Source organism: Rhipicephalus microplus, chromosome 8, assembly GCF_043290135.1.
Source record: "Rhipicephalus microplus isolate Deutch F79 chromosome 8, USDA_Rmic, whole genome shotgun sequence".
NCBI lineage: Eukaryota > Metazoa > Arthropoda > Arachnida > Ixodida > Ixodidae > Rhipicephalus > Rhipicephalus microplus.
Window position 1 is genome coordinate 16,220,369 of NC_134707.1, and position 20,616 is coordinate 16,240,984.

At 44.7% G+C, this 20,616-nt stretch overlaps 1 protein-coding gene across 3 annotated transcripts in view; it reads left to right on the forward strand.

Moving 5' to 3' along the window:
• LOC119164181 (xibalbin-1) overlaps positions 1-20,616 on the forward strand; it is a 181,580-nt gene that overhangs the window by 154,181 nt on the left and 6,783 nt on the right. For all 3 annotated transcript variants that reach the window (XM_075871173.1, XM_075871172.1, XM_075871174.1), the window contains exon 4: positions 5,630-5,687. In XM_075871173.1, the coding sequence (XP_075727288.1) occupies positions 5,630-5,687 (58 nt within the window). The remainder of the gene's footprint in view (positions 1-5,629; positions 5,688-20,616) is intronic.

Here is a 20,616-nt window from a genome sequence, read left to right on the forward strand (position 1 = left end):
TCTCGCACGCACACGCACGCCCCCTCACTGTCCAGTTGACACTCACGTCATCTTGCTCCTGCGCCGTCTACTACGCAGAGCCTCCAAGACTCGCATCCAAAACACGTGCACTCCTCACTCCATTTCATCTCTCACACATTTCTTGAAACGGGGGCTCCTACAACAACCCTTGTTTCATGAATTTTTAATATATCAAGTTTTGATCTGAACTTTTGCCTTTCCTAGTAAAATTGTCTCACTCATTCACGCTGGCAAGTTCCTAGCATGCCTCGCCGCGGTGGTCTAGTGGCTAAGATACTCGGCTGCTGACCCGCAGGTCACCGGATTGAATCCCGGCTGCGGCGGCTGCATCTTTGATGGAGGCGAAAATGCTGTAAGTCCGTGGGCTCAGATTTGGGTGCACGTTGGAAATCTGAGGTAGTCTGAATTTCTGGTGCCCTCCAATACGGCATCTCTCAAAATCATATGGTGGTTTTGAGACGTTACGCTCCAAATATCAATCAATCAATCAGTTCCTAGCAACCCAGGACTAACAATCCACGCTCTCCTTCATCATTAAAACATCAACGAACAGTTCGGATCATCCGACGTACCTTGGGAATTGATGTTATGCGAAGCATGCGGGCTGTCTTGTAATTTTCTATTGAACTAAACGTTACGGAATTACGTGAAGTATGTGTTCAAATGTTGTAGCACAGACTTATCTTAAAAAGTGGCATATTTTTATATAACTAGTTATTTAGTGTTGCGTAACGAGGTCAATAGTAAATGGGTATTAGCAACACCAGAAGCAGTAATCCGATATGTGGATCTTGGGCTTGCGAAGGTGGTAGCCTTGGACACTCCTAGATAAATTAACTGCACTGGATGGCGCTTAACTAGAATTGACGTCAACCCTACATGACGGCTGGCTGTATCCTTGAAGTATATATGTAATGTTTGTAAAATTCTATAGCCAGCACAGCAACCACAATTTACGTTTTACGAATATCACGGTCTATTTAAAATCAGTTCCGAGACATGGCATGGTCCTCTGGTAGAATACTTCATTGTTACGCCGAATGCTTGGGTTCGGTTCCTGCTAGGACCATAACATATATTCTGTGCACTCGTCCAGCCGACGCTTCCCTTTGCTGGGTAGAAGTAAAATGTGGCATATACCCGCCCCTGGTATAAAAGTATGTGCCACACGTGCCATGCGGAAACGGTTTGTGACGTACGTGACGGAATTCTCACATTATTTTTGTCATGACTAGCGAGTCATTTTCTCAAACCATCTTACCCTTATATTTTATTTATTCAGAATACTGTCAATCCCGTGATGAATTATTACAGGAGTGGTGTCACATTGTACATAGGTAAAACAAGCAATACACAGACTAAAAATACATGTTCCAAGCACTTGAAGTTTGAAGCGAATATCTCAAACATAGTGCAAAATTTGCCGTAGTGATAGGCAAAGAGTTTTTATGAATATAAACATCAGATGAAATGCTGGGGCAAGCAAAAAACAAATACAAACCGAAATTGTACAGACAGAGTTAAAACTTGCGACATCATCGGTTCAGGAAATCACGGCTGAATAAAAGACAGCACACTTTCACTCGCTCGATTAACAAATTCGTCAACTGTCGGCTGTGTCAACACGGTAGGATGCAGGGCATTTCGAGCGCGTATGGCTCGCGGAAAAAAAGAGTGGCCAAAAACATTGTTCTTGAAGGGATACTCATCAAGTGTGTGACAATGTTTATTTCGTGTTTAGTGCTTAACTGTTAACCTTAACATAATTAGCCGGATTCATTTTCAAAGAGTTGTGTAGCACCAGATACGAAAACCCCAGGCTATGAAGCTACTCATTTGATTCGCACCAACTTAAACAAGCCATTACGAGAGCACCCAGACTTACGCGGATAGATAGATACGTAGACAGACAAGCTAAAATTGCCTACAGTGCACAAATAAATGCCTTTTCGTTCACACCAACAAAACGACGAAGACGGTACGCAGAAGGGTTACAAACGAGCGCTGTATTCCGTCTTCGTCGTTTTTGCGCTGTAACCAAAAATTCTTCCGTACAAAATAGCCCAACTTTCAATACCATCCCCTAGAAATGCTTCGTTGTCAAAAGTGGCTGTCGTGAAAAATGTCTGTCAGGTTGCCAAAAATGATCCTCTCGTAGTCTTTAATACGATATTTGTGTTTTCTTTTACTTATATTATCTTCCGTCTTGCCGTAGTGTCAGTAGTATTCGACGTCACAAATTCTCTGGCTTTCATATCCTTGCCTGCTCCTATTTGTACAACGCGCGTCTAAATGTAAGTAAACGGCAGCCACTTGCGTTACCAGGAGAGAAGGGTGCGATTTCTCATTCTTATGTTATTCTTTATGTTATGGATTCCCGTATTAACAAACTTGCACTTTATTCACTTTTTTATCATTTTTAGTCAGTCACTCACAAATATTGTCAATCAGCAATCACTAACATTCTTGGCAGGAACACTTTTCTTTACCCGCACGCATTGCCGGCGTGAAAAGTTTACAGAAAGCTAAGTCTGAGAAGAGTGAATTTCCCCGCAATTACCGAGTGACTTCATTGGAAATGCACAGCGTATGTTGTTTCTACGTTTGATAACACGCCACCCATCCAAATTCAAGGCTTCTACCTAATAAGCGAAAAAATTACGCTTTTGTGAGTGTGTGTGTCTCGTGCTCCCTCAAGTTTGAACACTATCTACATACCGAGAACTTGACGCTCCACTGCTGCAGCCAAGCGTCTGAGCCCTTTGAAGAGCTTTTCTGCAATCTATGTCAAGTTCTATAGAGCGATACCATGGTAAAAACAACCCCGACCTTTGTTCCGGCATCCAACATTAATGAGGGCGCCTGCTCAAGCACATCAAGCAGCAGCGAGTTTCGTTTTGCTCTTAAAAAACAAAAATAAAAGCCCGTTTTTTTTTTTTTACAAAATCTTCGAAATCACTGTTTTCCGAGAAAACATGCCCCCGGAATGGTCGAAGATCCAAAAGCATAACACGATGACTCAACCCCGTGTACTATGGCTGGGTCTGTTTTCTCTGAGCTTCGAAATTTTTTCAAGTGTGTAGAATTGGGGCACCCACCTTGTCGTATGAACACGCTTTTCGTGTGGCGTGGCCACACGCACAGTAAAGAGCTTAATGCAGGCAATAACAATGATAGAAATAATGAAAATACGGTCAAAATGATAAACAACATTCAAGATTGACACATGTGCTCATTAAACTGTGAGGCCTTTTCGTGTTCTCCTTATTCCTCTTCTCTTCTTATCATGGCTCTTGCAAAATGCAGGGGATCGGCCGAGTGTTAGGTTATTTTTTTTCGTTGTCTTGTTTTTTACTAGTTTCTTCGTCTAATACTTTTCGTATAAGCTCGGGAATAGGTAATTCAACAAAATTAATTACCGACGATTAGTATTTAAATGTTTAAAAGAGTAAAAAACTTAGCTCAATATTCTTTTAGTCTGATTGATAAATTCCTTTATGGCGTAGTAAACATCCCTGTGACTGTAGCTCAGAGTAGAGGCGCCAAATGATTGATTGATGGCAATTACTTCATTGTTGTCGTCTCGTATGACAAATTTTTAATGGCGCCTTGCTTTTACGTGTGAAGAAATAAAGCCACGCATTTCCATGAAGTTACTCATGACAGATGGTCGATGCTCTGGGTACTGTATCGATGAGTAATCATATGTTACGCGAGAGTTGCCCCATACAGCGTAAATTATTCGACATAAAAGTGTATACAGGAATGTAAACTTACTTTGTCTTCCTGTCAACTTAGGCACTTCTAGAAAGATTTAGAAAAGTGCTGGAGTGGAGGATATGCTTCGTAAGTTAATCCCACAACCCGCCTTGTTACCAGTGACCAGAATTTATTTCATTAAAGGTAATTTGTTGGCACATATAGTGCTCGCCGCGTGCCTTCGTGTTACATGTTTCTTTGAGAAGCCTTCACATCTAGGCCCATTTTCGTAAAAATCAACAAATCAGTGCTCTTCTCGATGGGTTACTCTCGTAGGGAACAGCGTTATCTTACTTCATAATTAGTTTACATGTCTGTGATGAGGTCTCTTGTAAAAAATTTTAGTCTCACGTATGTTTCGAATATCGCAACGGTTCTATACCATTACCGCAATAGAAAACAAGGTTGGGTCCTAAGCTGCTTCACCTGTGAGACTAACTCAGAGTCTCATATAACTCTACCTAAGGTGGAGCCATTGGTGTCCCTCACATGCTCGAATGCACTTCTAACATACGTGCACAGCCACAGCATTGCCTGCTAATGGGAGTCCAGTTGTGTAAGCGTTATCTCTTTTTGACAAATTGCCGGTAGCCTGCTACTGTTGCCAAAACAGGCTAATTTCAATTGATTCTGAAATTCGAGTGGTTGGAGTATCTACCAGAAACTACCGGGTGCACGAGAAACAAAGTTAACATGCCCAAATCGATGATCTAAAACGTCAACCACCGGTGAGCGAGTTCAATTGGTGTGGGAACAAAAAGGGTTAAGCGTCGGCTCTGTCTCCACTAAAGATTTATGTCCTTCAAAAAATATAGGACCCTGAAGGTGCATTCGCACGCGAGTGAAAATCCCGCTTCTCCGCGGACCGAACAGTCACGTGATCAGTTTCATCCGACGAAACCGTAGATTAACATATTTACTATGTTACTCTAGGACGATGCGGATGCGTCGCATGCACAGAGCCGGAGTGGAGCTCAAGGAACTGTGAAACATACTTTCGAAGAACGCGCTTACGCTACGTTTCTATTACTAGAGAACCACGTACAAGAGTGCATTCTAAGATGTAACGCTGTTTGAAACGACATCTGTGCGCTACCTTGTGTGCGAGGAATTTCGATCCGTGGCGCGAGCGGCTGATGCTGGACGGGGTCGAGGATGGGGAGTTTTCGTGACGTGTGCGTCGTGTGGTGCGTCGTCCGCGGCGAAGATTCTTCCCCCTTCCGCTTGTGTGAACGCAGCTTAACTACCATGCCAGACTCATTTCTATCTCGTTTTGTTTCCTCTCATGTTGAGAACACACTGTGTGTATTACTCTCACATCATTTATAAGCCACAAATCGTATAAATCGTGTGACGCTAGATGCGGTAGACGTGACCTGGCTCATACGCCATTTTTATTCCATTCTCACTTCTTCCTCGTCTACTTCCAACTCCTAACCATCGCTACCTTCTTACGTTACAGGATTCCCCCTCCCCCCGAAAGAATGCGCGCGTTAGATATTACAATACATGATGAACAAGCAACCCTAGAACACACAGCTCCTGATTGTCTTTCTATTTTCCTATTCGTTTATTCGTTGTGCTCTCCCTTGTTTCTGTCGACACTGCTATCATGCTGCTAGAGTCATCTCTAATGTGGTCTTCCTTCCTATGTCCTTTTTTCCGATTGTAAAAAAAATAAATAAATAAAGCAAAATCTGTCGAGTGGTGCAGTTCATGTGGGACTAAGCTAACAACACGTTCGTACTAAAATCGCATGTTCATTCTTTTTAGTTTTCTGACATCACTTTTTAAAAGTAGCTACCCGACACATCTGTTTCGCTCATTTTCTGTATTAAATCATTTGCAGGAGATGACCTGGACGATTACAATGACAACCTGGCCCGTCTTCTATTCTTCACACGAAAGTAAGTGCTTTCCATTGCCATGTCGTAAACACTCACTCGTGAGTACGAGTAATTTTGGTGCAGAATTTTTTGCCGCTGGGACCATGTCACGTTATAAAGCACTGTGCCTTTATCGAAAAAAGAATCAAGATGTGTTGCTGACTCGTTTGCAAGTGTGCTGCTGCAACTGCCTTTGCGGCACCTGAAAATCTTCGTGACTTTTAACCTTTTACCCACCAGAAAGAAGAGCATTTTACAAAATTTACCGGACTTCTTTCCCCAATTTGTAAAGCTTCTTTATTGCAATTAAATGGTACCATACTTTCAATTCAGTGAAGTTTTGGCTTCTTTAGCTCCCTCTACCACCGCGCAGGAGCAAGGTTTATGGTGCCCGGCTGCTGATCCGAAGATCAAGGGTTCAATGTAGGCCACGGTGGTCACAATTTGGTGGAGGTAGAGGTAGAGGTCTGTGTACTGTGCCACGTCAGTGCACGTTTAAGAACGCCGGATGGTTTAAATTTCCGAAGTCCTTCACAACGGCGTCTGTCATAATCTTATCGCGGTGTCGGGATGTAAAACCCCTAAGAATATTATCATTTAGCTCACTCACTGCGTAAGAACAGATAACTTAGGATGGTTCCGACATATGCCAATACTATGAAAGAAGGCAATAGAAAGAAAGCCGAAAAACATATAGCAGAATATGGACAAGTGTGATCATCCAGCGTCAGCAAACACTACTCCCACACGCATAGTCATTATTGGTTTTGTTTGGGATTAATTCCTATTGATAACGAGTGCAGTCGTCATCGGTCATTTGTTTATAAAATCTCATTACGACTATAGTTCCTTATGGGAGGGGACGGGTTCACTAAATTTATTACCTGTTGTGGCATGTCAATGGTCATTGCTTTGACGAACATAAAAATTACCGGTTTCTGCTGCAGTGTCACTACTAATCGTGTTTATTCACCTATAATTACAGGGTATACGCTTGAATTCACACGCTAGACGTGGCACGCACTTAAATGCATAACCGTATAACCATCACGCAAAATATAAAAGTTGCAACAAGAGACAAGTTCAGACGAGTAATTTTGTTATGGCAGGTAACTGTCTACATGTCTGTAAGTCAATGAATGTATCGAATGCTCCGACAATCCAGTGTCGTCGTTAAAGGCGGTCAACTATCCATGGGCCTTCTAGTGACCCTGAAAGTGAAATCGTCACAGAAAAGACCCCAAAAAGCCAGCCGCATTTTCCCTCCGAGGGAACTCGAGTAAATTCGTCGCGAACTGGTGGGGGTATCGCGTTAATGTTGCGTAGTTAGGTATGGTTTGGGAACACTCAATTGTTATTTTGTTTTTTATTATTCCTATTTACTGAATGACAAAGAACCGTTGCCTTCAACGAGTGGTGGGATGCTAATGTTGGGCGAAGCCCCACTACTGGTTGAAGGTACTGTTTGCTTCCATCGCGTCTCCTCGAGTCGATCAAAGCGTGAATTGAAGCGAAAACCAATTAAAGGCACCCTCGACTCCAGTGCCTACATATACGGGGTTGCAAGTAAACGGTAGTGCGATATGAGCAGTCGATTTTTTACTAGCAGAAGGTGCCTGCGTCGGCCTTGCGAGGTGAGAGAGGGGCGGGGAGCGACAGTTGGCACAAGACGCGAGCATGCCTAATAGGGGTGAGGATGGCGCCACCGCCAACGCCGAAGCGCAACATCGTGTGACTGACCCCCGTACTCTAGAACTTCCCTTCACTCAAGGCTTCACCTTCCGAATGCTTGAGAAAGCCGATAGGAGCGCCGTCTCTAGGAACGTAAAATCACTGCACGTCAGCGATAATCTGTCAAGTGAAGTCGAGAGCTCAAGTCTGTCAAGTGAAGGGTGAAAGTCGAGTCGAGGAGCGTTTGTGAATATGAGGCTAAGAAATGCACCGCATTTAAAAAATGAAAGTCATGTCAAGGCCTATACAGTGTGACTGAACAGCGATGCTGGAAAGCAAGGACCACCATTGGCGGATGGAGACGGTGCGATTTTTTTTTCTTCTCCCTTTATTTCTTTCCGCAACTTTCATCTTTCTTTATCTCTTTGTGTACTGTCCCATGTCCTCTTTTTTCTCTTCGTAATATTCGCATTCGCTCTCACCCTCACTTCTAATTTCCTCGTGCTATGCTACACTGCACATGAATGTCTTATGGTTTGCCCTTTCACCTCCCCTTTCTCTCATCCCCTTAAATTTTTGCTACTTACGTTCGCCTGCCTTTCACATCGCCTTGTTAACTATACAAGGCTATGCCATGCTTCACCCTCCCTCTTCGTCTTTTCCTTCCTCCTCCCTCTCACACCAGACCTCACCCTCGTCAAACTTCCCATGAGTACACTAGATAGAACTCTGACGCAAGTGTCTGTGGGAGCTGCAACGCAAGGCGCGACAGCCAGCATGGGTACGACTTTGTATTGTATTGACTTTGTATTGTATTCAAGAACGGGTAGTACACCGATGGGTCTTCATTCTTTCGGCTTCGTTATTCGGCTCCGTTTGGCCCCGTGTGGCCTGCATCAGCTTTGTCATTTAGCGAAATTCAGCAAACGTCAGGCAGTTCTGCTGCACTACCTTGGTATTTTTTGGCTCACTAATTGAAATGGACTCATCGAGACACAGATCCATTATTTTAAGCATTACAAAGGCCAAAGCACAGGAATGAACCAAGCCACAAATGCATTCGAATCCGCAAGTATGAAGAATAGGTAAATCCGTGTGGTACTCATCATTCTCATTGTGGCTGAACGATTTGCAGCGTCAGAGTTCCATCTAGTAAATATTGTGGGACACTGCATGCTCACCCTGACTTCTCATTATCACCCCTATGTTACGCTGTTGTCGTGGGGTCTGGATGACGAAGACGGCATTTAGGCTATTAAAGACATAGCTCTTCATTCAGGCGAAATTGCTCCTGGAAAACGAAAAAAAAATGTGTACTAGCCATGCAGGCTGTACACTGATAACGGTGTTCACAATTGTCTGCTGGCAGTTACCTGATCAGCAGCTTAGCGCGTCGGCATTCTATACCAGTGGCCTCGGAGGTTAGTCTAGCCGTATCCTTGGTGGCCGCATAAGTTCCGGAATGAACAATACGGTTCCCCTTGCGGGCTAGTGTTGATGATAAGATTCTGAAATAATGTGGAAAGCTCCAAGATATTCGGGCTCGGCTTATGCAGGACAGTGCTTAAGGATCTGATAGACGACCTACATAAAATACAGAAATAAGCACGCATGACACATTGTATATGGCCGTGCTGGGTTAAAGGCTAAGCTATGTTCACTGCTTGTCTATGATATCTTTACTAAGAGCTTCTTGGTACATTCCCGCTCTTTGTGGCTTCCTTTCTCTTATTCGTTCATTTTTTCCTCTCTTATTTCGTTTTCTTTTTCACCTATTCTCTTTTCCTCTATTCCTTGCCTGATCCCCAAAAAATAGGCGGGCGTTGTGCCCTTCCCGATGGCAGTTTCCAGCACGCTCTTTCCCTCTTTTCTCTACGTCCTTGTCAATCATAACATTGAAATCGAATAACAACAATAATACGCAAACCTTCGTGCCCAGTTTTTCGTTTACAGTACGGACCAAACAGCTCCGCTGTTAAAATACAAATAAATAGACCGTTTTCGCCGCGCTCTACATGGCGAAAAGTGCATAGTCTGTCGTATCAGCTTCTTGTCTGCAGATGCCGCTGGTTACCTCAGCCGCACCAACGGTGCTGCAGTTCGAGCGTTAACGATGATTCATGACAGGAAAGAGGCCAGGGTCGTCAGTCACGCCCATTAAAAAAAAGAAATACAAACTACACGTGCAAATAGAACCTGTTTACATGCCATACAGGTAGCAGGCAATGGACGAGGTCGTTTTCTTTTATTTATTCATTTCATCTTCTGTCTATTACTGTACTTACCCCGTCGATCGTTATTTGAGCCCAGGAACCTAGTTGCCAACATAGTTACTAACCCGTCCAGACATTAATTCAATGTTCTTTTGCACCTTGATGCCTGGATGGTATCGTCTCGACGCTTCCTACATATTTGATTGCTTCCTATGAAGTCGTCGGGATCCAGTACATCATTCGTCTTTCTTTGTAGAGACTCAGGCTGGCACCTAGCACTTGCGTGTGAGAAAAAGGGGAGAAGCCTTACGGTCGTGAATTTTGTATACATCGCGGCAACACTACCGCGTGGCATGGCGTCTTCGATGTTTTCAAAACTCCTTCTCCTTGACGGATGTGACAAGCCTGGCAATAAGTTTCTGCGTGGACGTGGGAGGTATTGCGTTTTGTACGCTGCGTAGTGCTTGTCCTTTCCAATTTTCGCCCACGTGTCTTCCTCGCGCATTTTTTTTTTCGGTGTGTATGAGAAACATGAATGCGGGAATGCTTCTCTGGCGATCTCGAGTTTTAGGCTTGTAGGCGATTTTTGCCTGTGTATGCAGCTTGAGAGTTGAATGCTGGAAAATGAAAAAGAACAGACAAAAACAGAGCACTACAACTGTATTACTTTCTCCTTTGTTTCTTCTCGAATCTTAGGCCTTACGAAAAGATATCACCGTTAACTTAAGTACTCTCTATCGCCTAACTGAATCCTACGTCAACAACTTCTAATGAACCCTCTCTTGAGCGTACTTACGTCATCTTAAAGCAACATTGCAGTGCTTTTCGGAGCAACCATCATGTTGGCGCTTTTTTGTGTTGAGAAATGATGGCCACGAAAAGAAGAATATTGTCCTTCGCCAAGTACAACAGGTGCCACGGAGAATTTCTAATCGCTTTAGGCACATTTTCTCCGCTACTATTCTTGGTGGATTTTGGTTTGTGAAGCAGTAAGCTTCGTAAGGATTTCATTCAATGAATGTTTGGCAAAGTAGTTCTAGTTCATGAAATATTTAGCTTGGAGCTTTTAACACATTTGGCTAGTGCGGCACTGAATTACGTAAATCGCAATCGCATCTGAAGCGCCCTCAGCTAAGTCAAGCACAATCTGAATCCAAGTTGGCCAGGAGCAATCTCTAAAGCTGGTTCTGCATATGGCATAGTTTCCTAATAGTAAATTGAAGGGCAATCTACCGCTAGTGTTCATGGGAGCTGCATCGCAAAGTGGTTTGGTCAGGACGAGAATAATGGCCATTTCATTGGTTTGTCTAAGCTTCAATCTATCAGTTTCGTTTTGCTCTTTGCGGCTTGTAGCGTCCTTGTCACAAAACAAAGTTTTACGAACTTCACTGCACCACTCAAACTTGTGTGGGCTCACCAATCAATTAGACACACCAAGGATCCCAAGGATCCAAAGGTTCCCAATGATCAATAATCTATTATTTTATCCGAAACGAAAGCCAAAACACAACATTAAAGAAAGCCGCAGTCCCCTTAAACGGCGCGCAATCACGATGACTAGGCAAATTCAATTACCCCCCAACCTTCCCTACGGTGTCGAACGATCGCGACGCCAGAGGTCACTCGATTAAATATTGTGCAAAACTCCGGGCTGCACAGTCATTTCTGGGCGCAAGAAAGCACGAGACACAAGCCAGGACGAAGTATTTTGTCCTGTCATCTGCCCTGCATGTGTTGTCCTGCGCTACGAGAGTGGTGTGAATTCACGCCAACAATTCCGCCAACGCGTTGTGCTCAGCCGTCACTGACCATACTTGCGTACGGGAAGTGGCGCCGTATTTCTCCCTGGCGAGCACTGCGAGAAACATCGCGTGCGCTCGACTGTTCTTGGAAACGCCCGGTCTTCCACAAAAAAAGAATGAAAGTGAACACCGTGAATCGCCGTCACGTGCGGGCATAGCTTTGCTGAATTCGAATTAAAAAAATGCCAAGTTTCATCGCTGCGTTACGGGTGATGCGGTTCACTGTAAACGGTTACGCAGTACCATGCACCAACGCGAAAAAAAAAAAAACAAGCGCTCGTATTATGTAAAAGCTCAGTAAGAATACAAGAAGAACTTTCCGTAGAGCAAGCATGAATAATGGAGCGTGATTTGTGCGTTTCCATCGGACCGCTTTCCTTTTCGCTAAAAATGGCCGCTGCCCACGTAGGAAACGCCAGATCCTTGATGACTTCTTCGGGTAGGACTAACGAGTTAATGGAGTGAGAGAAAATTAGAAATGACTGTAATTTCCGGGCTGAGGTGTCTGGAAGAGCCACTCTGTGTTCGTCTCCCTTGATGTATTTCTTGTGATAACTTTGTACTGGAGTCCTTAGTTGGGCTGCTGGTTGGTATACGTGCGTGTTCCTAGAGATGAGACAGAGCCAGATGGATTGATGGATAAACTCTATTGTGGTCTCTCGGGAAGCACTCAGGTTCGTTGTGGGCCGCTCTCGCGTCTGAACGGAAAGACCAAGTTTCTCTGCTACGTCACGCGCCCGTCGGACTGTTCTTAAAAGTGTTCGAGTGCCGAGCTGGCGATACGTCCCTCTTGGATGGCCTGATTGAACTGAATGAACTGTATTGACCGAAGAATTGACGAAAATACTGTATCACGAAAAGTGAACCGGAATTCCCAGCTTATAGAAGTTGGGACTCACATGGGACGAAAAATTGACAAAGTTTTCTTGATCCCGGAGGCAACGCTGAACTACGTTAGAGGCAGACAGCTTTCGGAGAGGAGCGGTAGAGTAACGTTAGTAAGAAAAAGAACATTGCTTTTGCGTTCCAGTTGTTATAGGTGAGCAAATAAGGAACCCTCAGAATTTTTTTTTTGCTACAAGGCTGTATGTATATACATAGATCACACATAGATCATGCATGAAAGTAAGTAAGAGAGAGGACAGCACTGACAAGGTACTTGTTGGTGATTCTATGCAGTGAATGGAAAAATAAAATCCTTCGTCCACGCAAACAATATGCGAGTTCCTTAAGAAGAAAGGCTATCGAAGGTACCCAGGCGCACTCTTCCACCTTCTTTGTTTTGTCGATTCCGGACGGAAAACGTTTGGCGTCCCCAGAAAACCACTTGGGACCGCCTCGTGTTGCCTAGCGACCGCTATGATGCCGCAGCTGCATCACAGCTGTGCCGCGCCTGCTGCGCGAGACCTATAGACATAACTCGGCATAACTGCCGCTAGCTGCTCATGTGCCGTGATGTCACGGTAACGAGACAAGTATCCCGTGACACCAACACGTGACTGCTATCACGTGACAACAAAATGTCACGTGGCTAGTCCTGTTACACAAGTTCATTCGCGTCACGAAGAAGCGCGCTTGACGTAACGTCACGTTACTTTGCACAACCTCGCATAACTTGCCGTACCCTCGTATTACCTCCAAAACAGCAGAGCCAGCTGAGTGGAGGTCACCCCCGCTGTGTCTTTAAGCCGTACGCTACCAGCGACCGCTACACCTCTTTTTCATTAACTGGAGAAGTTATTCTTCCAACCACCTAAATGACCGTGTCGGTCTTCTTGTCCTGTGGTTGGTTCTGTTACTCGTTTTCTGCGCACATTGTGTTTCGTGGATTTACCGAAATTGATTTAAGACGCCAGATATCAAGTAGCGCGTGCTTTAAGACCTGCTCCGCCAGGTGCCGCAATCCACACGCACAAAAAAAGCCCACTGCTCTTTTAATGAACTCCTTCAGCTATTTGTATTAAATATTCGGATGTCTATCTGGCCCGTACCATAAGAAAAATATGATCCATTATCCAATATATTTAATATAACCGATTACTTGAAAAGAGCTATTGATTTTTTACCAGTTTCACATTTGAGAAGGCTTTATGTATATTTGTACAACTGTAATCAATTGGTCGACGCGATGTGATTGTCACAGAAACAAAAGCATCACTCGTTGCTCGCATCACAAAAATTGCCGAATTTGCCAAGAGTGCAAGTATGCTCTACGCATTTGCACCCCAGAAAGTGTGACCTGCGCCTTTGTACCCTAGCAAGTGTGCCCTACGCACTCGCACCCATTTAAGTGTATTCTACGCACTCGCACCCTTGAACGTATGTCCTGCGCATTGGTACCAAGGCAATTCTGTCCTACACATTTGCACCTTTGAAAGTGTGTCCAATGCAATTTTTGTACCCTTGCAAGTGTGTCTTAAGCGATTGCACTCTTGCAAGTATGTCCGACGCACTTACACTCTTGCTAGTGCGTCGTAGGCATTTGTAGCCTTTTAATTGTGCCCTACTCATTCACACTCTGTGCAAGTGTGTCTTACGCATGTGTACCCTTGTGTGCCATAAACACTTGTACTCTTGCTCACGCAGATATTCCACACGCGTGCACGAGCGCAAATACACAAAGAACGCGAAAAGATACGAACGAAACCACTCCGGGCATAACGCGCATGGGTGGACATTCGCAAACACTACGTCTGTTCACTCGATTCCTCTGCCTAAACACGAGCACTTGTTACATTCTTTTTAGCCGTTTTACCCTTTTTTTATATGATCATTTCCCTCGTATGACACCTTATCGTATTACGCCGATCTTTGAGCTCGAAGACGAGAAGAAACAGGAGAAGAGTCTCGAAGCTTCATTAGTGTCTACTTACTTAAGGATCCCAATATAGTTGTTTCTGATGTCAATAAACCGTCCACCAACTCGACGCCTTGAAGTGTGCGATCGCGTGTAGCCGTTCGTACACTTTCTTTCCTATTCCATTCATTTTCAGTCACCTACGACAACCAACAAAGCTACTATAACTTCGTATTTACCGTCGTCAATCTTGATAAGCATCAAAGCGTGAGTCACTCTAATAATATCATGTCGTGAAAAATGAATTCAAGATGCCATAAAAGAGAACCTAATTCCACAGCCCCTCTATGACAAGAAGAAATGGCCTTTTTGAGGCATACGTAAAGTGTGCGTGGAATATCGTGACTCTACGTTTTCTGCACGTTGAAGAATTACAAGGTTTAACTCAGCATCGAAGGGAATGCCTTCCTTCACCATGTCAACCCACATTTGGTATTGTGGTGCAATGAACATTACTTGATTGATTGATTGATTGATTGATTGATTGATTGATTGATTGATTGATTGATTGATTGATTGATTGATTGATTGATTGATATGTGGGGTTTAACGTCACAAAACCACCATATTATTATGAGACACTCCACAGTGGAGGACTCCGGAAATTTCGACCACCTGGAGGTTTTTAACGTGCACACATATCTCAGCACACGCGCCTACAACATTTCCGCCTCCACTGGAAATGCAGCCGCCGCAGCCGGGATTTGATCCTGCGATTTGCGGGTTTGCAGCCGAGTGCCTTAGCCACTAGATCATCGCGGCGGGGCCAGCCAATGTTACTGAACAACATAACGAATATACTGTATTTACTAGCTCAATAATGGCGCTATAATGTAAGTGCGAATGGTGGTTAGCGTTGTAAAAATAATGATTCGATTTGGCTATATACAACGCTAAATGATGCTTACTGTCAGCAAGGCCTGACAAAATAATTAATTTGGTGTAGTGTTTGATTACGGCTGCCGAATATTGACTGTTTAATTCCTAAAATAATGGTACTTACAGTTTGTACCCTCTGAATGCTGGGGTCAAAAGTTGCACACTGCCAGAACAGCATTATTATGAAAAAATATAGAGAGAGTTAGTCATCTGCCATATTCTTATCAAACGCCCTACAGCATATTTTGTGAAACAATAAAGAAGTTGCTTATTATTTCTGTTTAAACGTTTGAAAACAATTCGGCGTTCTTGTGTTGTCGACTTCGTATTGCACTAGAATTTTTATAGTCGCCATTTTATACGTGTTCATGGATTGGCATATAGGTGGCTACGTGTATGTAGATAGATTTTTCGAGGTGGTGGCTTTTTCTTTCTTTTCTGTTGTTTCCGCGTAATTCCTAACTCAGATACTTCGCCAGGTGCACCGAAATAAACCTGCTCTCCTCCCCGCCGCGGTGGTCTAGTGGCTAAGGTACTCGGCTGCTGACCCGCAGGGCGCGGGTTCGAATCCCGGCTGCGGCGGCTGCATTTCCGATGGAGGCGGAAATGTTGTAGGCCCGTGTGCTCAGATTTGGGTGCACGTTAAAGAACCCCAGGTGGTCTAAATTTCCGGAGCCCTCCACTACGGCGTCTCTCATGATCATATAGTGGTTTTGGGACGTTAAACCCCACATATCAATCAATCAAACCTGCTCTCCTCTTCCTGACACACTTTCATTACACATTTGCGTATTGTCACGTGATTCTGCCGTTGACGAATGTAGCAGTCGGCGTCGCTGAAACGTGTGCGTGGAAAACAAGAACTCAATATACAGCAATACATACTGTACACTGATAACGGTCAAAGGTCATCAATAAAACTGGAAAGCGCTGAAGGAAGCATGCTTTTATGCTCGTGCTATCGAATATTGCAGCGTTGTTGCTGGTTGCTGCGTAAGCTCTGAAATAAACTAGACTACTTGTCTCTTGTGCGCAATCTCAATAAAGCAATCTTAAACAATCGCGAAGCTTTTGAAACATTGCGACATGATCCGCGTCGAGCGTTGCAAATAGTTTTGGTGGGTTAAATCAGAATATATGAAAATAACACGCGTAGCAATATATCCCATTCAGACGCAAATTACGATTCATGTTCCGGAAATGTCTCAAATACTCATACCATATTTCCAAAGCATTCAATATTACATTCTAAGAAAGAAATCAAAGCAATGTGTTTTGTGCGAATTTCAATCACTAATTGTGGTTAGTATGCGATCAAATATTTAGTTTTTCTATTGGCAGTGATGTCACAACTTGACGTAAAAGGAATGCAATTATATGCTCCAAATGTGTGCAAAGGGAGTCTTTTGTTGCACTCATTTCCAGAAAAGAAAAGTAGTACTTTTGACTTTGGTCCTGAAGCCTGGCACGTCGATCAGCCCGGTTAATATCGCAGTACTTCCAACAAAGTGATGCAGCATGCTGAGGTTAAGTCAAGACATAATAACTACGGAGAAAGTTCAGTTCATTCGTCTAGTAATTTACCTTCCTCTCTGCTTGCCGCAAGTTAACGCAACTGACGCAAACAAGCTGCACACGCAAACAAGTTGCGTACGCAAACATAGTCACTGCCGCTAAAGGGGATATACTGCTTTGCACGCAACAAAACTTTGGTTGTAAGTCAGTGCTCAGTCCCTCGCTGTCCTGTTGTCCTGAATGCGCTGTTTCTCGCTTTTTCCTGACCAGGCTAACACAGGTCAAATAATGCAGTTTCCCGAACAAGCCGTTGTCCTGACTTCCTTTAGTTCCCGCAAACGAAGAATGACTTCTAACCACACGCCCAGAGTTCAGAAAGTACCTAAAAGCCAGAATGTTCACCCTCCCGTTCGTCGCCCACGCGTTCTGTGATTACCGAATACCCGAGGCTAGTCACGCTACAAGTACCGGAGGCAAAAAGCGGGTCGATAATTCCCTAGAAACAAAGAGAGTCCGCTGTAGGACGGAAACGTTCCATGGGTGGACGAACGCCACCCATAGAAAACAAGCGCCACCACTTACAAGTCCTTTTTTTTTCTTATCAGGCCATTTCGTTCTCTAAAGCAGGAAGCAATAACCTTCCATTTTTATATCGCTATAACACCGTCCTCATCCTCGTATAGTCTTTTCATCTTTATTTGCCTTCTTCCCCAATCCTCCGCAGACTTTGAGGTCTACTGGAAGGGCGCCGCCACTTCTGCCTTGCCGCCAACTCCCCCTTTCTCTGTTTCCCTCTCCCTGTCCCCAATTTTACCCTTTCCCTCTGCGTTAGTAGAGGGAAAGGGTAAAAGAGAAAAGGCGCCTTAGTAGAGGCGCCTTTTTCGAGAGACGGTTAGCGGGGCCACAAACCTCCTTTCTTCTTCTCGCCCTTCACAATCACCAGCTATCATTTATATACGGCTGCAGCAACAGCACCTCCTAGGTTCCGCTATATCGGCATCTTCACATCCAGTCCCAAAACTCCCTCCCCCCCTCGCCACACACCCACTCAACAAACAAAGCACAGATGGAGCCGCATTTTCTGCAAATAGAAAACCTTGTCGTCCCTCTACTTTGTGGTCAATAGTCGTCATCTCTTCGGAGTCGCTCGCCGAATGTCCCTCCCGGTCGCCGGTCGTATAAACATAGACGCGAAGAACGCGAAGCAATCCACTGGTGCGATTGCTGCGAATGTGGGAAGCAGGCTCGTGGAGCACATCGATGCGGCCTCTGCAAATGTCAACGCGTTGGAACTCTTCTGTTTGTCCCCTCCGAAAAAAAAGTCCTTCTTCGTTCTTCAGAATCCTCGGATATGTCCCTAAGAACGAGACCAACTGGCGGGACGTGGATGACTTGTCGGCTCACGTCATTCAACTTTTTTTTTACGTTGTGCACACTAAGTATCGATCACTGGTTTACTATCTCCTTCCACGTAAACTTTGACAGAATCTGTTTCCGGGACTTTTGAAACTGCCCCAGGAAAGAAAGGGTCAGGGTCCAGTATAGGAGCTTTACAAATAATAAAAACTAAACAGTTTCGCGTCGTGAATACTATCAGACAACTAAACTTAAAGTGTGAGAGTATACGTGATTGGTTAGCCAGATCATATGGTGTCATCAATTCACAGCTACTGATTCAAAATACGTGCGCTTACAAGTATTTCCAGCACCATTATTATCGTGGTCATCGTGATTGTCACTATGCACTTAGCAGAGACTTCATGATAGTTACGTTTTATTTATTTTTCTATTCACTCCTCCTCTGGTCACGTGATCTGCGTGATGTGACTACTAGTACTAAAAGTACCACTGTTGCGGCTGCATTTCCGATGGAGGCGGAATTGTTGTAGGCCCGTGTGCTCGGATTTGGGTGCACGTTAAAGAACCCCAGGTGGTCTAAATTTCCGGAGCCCTCCACTACGGCGTCTCTCATAATCATATAGTGGTTTTGCGACGTTAAACCCCACATATCAATCATCAAAAGTACCACTGTTGCACTGAGAGCCACCGGAATATGATGACGTTCGGTGCACGACACTGGAAAAGCAAGTCACACTTTCATTATTTGCCTTTTAGAGGCTTAAATTGTGTGTTATAAGCCACCGTGTGACAACACAACACGCACTTTTATTATACGTAGAGAGATTGACAAACTGTAATCAACAAAGGTACTCGGCTGCTGACCCGCAGGTCGCGGGATCGAATCCCGGCTGCGGCGGCTGCATTTCCGATGGAGGCGGAAATGTTGTAGGCCCGTGCGCTCAGATTTAGGCGCATGCTAAAGAACTCCAGGTGGTCGAAATTTCCGTAGTCTTTCACTAAGGCGTCTCTCTCTAAGGCGTCATAATCATATGGTGGTTTTGGGACGTTAAACCCCACATATCCATCTATCTAAACTGTAACCAACAAATTCAAGGCACTTGGGCACGTAAGAAGAGCCCTTAGATCACAAGGAGTGCCCACTCGGAAAGATAGCGATGTTTTGCTTCTTGGTATGCCGCTTCCTTTTTTTTTGCGCCATTCAAAATTCTGGCTGTGTATATTACGTAACACGTGGCGTTCTCTAAAATGAAAATGCCTGAGGCAGCAAGTCACGTGATAATAATTTTGCCCAATCAGGTGTGCCTACGCAAACTTTAAATCTTGCGGCTCATCTACGACCCTACGTGAAGTCTAATGCCAATCGTGTTCACTTGCGTGCTAACAGCATCGCTACCCAACGAACTTGACGCATGGAACTGTCTGTTTTGTTTGTTTCTTTTTTAGCATATCGTAAGATCAAGGCCTCCTTTGTTCGTTTCAATGCCAGCGCAAACGCTCGCTTCACAACGAGAGCCGCTAATACGCCTTAGTTCAGGGAGTGGTACTGATGCGACGCTACCTAAGGGGTAGCGCTGCTCGCACCACACGTGCTTCCGAGCGCTTTAGCCTGGAGGTGCAATAATCATGTTTTTCACCCCAATGTCATACCTCTGTCAGATTCGTTCCTTTATGCTCCTTCTTTGGTGACTCGAAGCAATGCCGCCGCCACATCACAGCGCAGCGCATGCAGTAGCGTTGCAGTGACGCTTCTCCATTGGTTGTCCGCATAGCGCCACGAAGGGCGACACGCTATCTCAAAACACCGTATCACTTAGGAAGCCAACGTGACCAATGATAATGTGAACACAATGAATGGAAGATGCCGCCCCAAGGATCTGTACGCAACTGACCAAAAAAATACTTCACATGACTTCCGTCCTAAGGCACTGCATGAGGGATTCTCTCTCCCATCACCACAAAGCACCCGCGAATGGGCGACAACAGTAAAGGGCTAGAGGAAAGGGTGGTGAGCGGCTGGATCGAGCGCATCCGGCTGCCATTGATAAAATCGAGGTGGCGTGGGTATGATCCCCTGAGTTTGTTTATTTGTGTTGCATGACACAGGCTGACATTAGCACCAAGCTGCGACTCAGCAACACGAGCTGCTGGTAGCGACATTTCCACTCCCAGAATTCCCGCGCACACTATGTGCTTTCCTGGGACAATGACTTTCTAGGAAAAAACAAGCAGGCGTAGGTGGACTTTCAATCGTCTCGAAGGTCGTCATTAAGGAACACCGAGAGAAATGCAGAGGCTGTACCGGGTAAACAACAAAGATGTCGGCTTACTTCGACGACTTCACTGCCACGCAATGGCTTTACTGCGAGAAACATTGTATGGTCGAACCTACAGCATTACGTGGGAGGCAACCGGAGAGCAAATTTCATTTGCTCTCCTGTGTAGCCATCGGTGCCACTTCACCGAGCGACGCGTACTTGGTCTTTTCAGAGACGTTTGTACGGCGTTCCCAATGAGATGTTCACAGCGTGGCTCTTTGTCGGCTCTTCGTTTCTTCCTTTCGCAGTTTTTATTTATGCGTTTCTTATACACGGTGCAGAATGCGAAGAACCTGAATGACTCTGTTCCCAAGCGCGTCCTCAAAAGAGACGGGG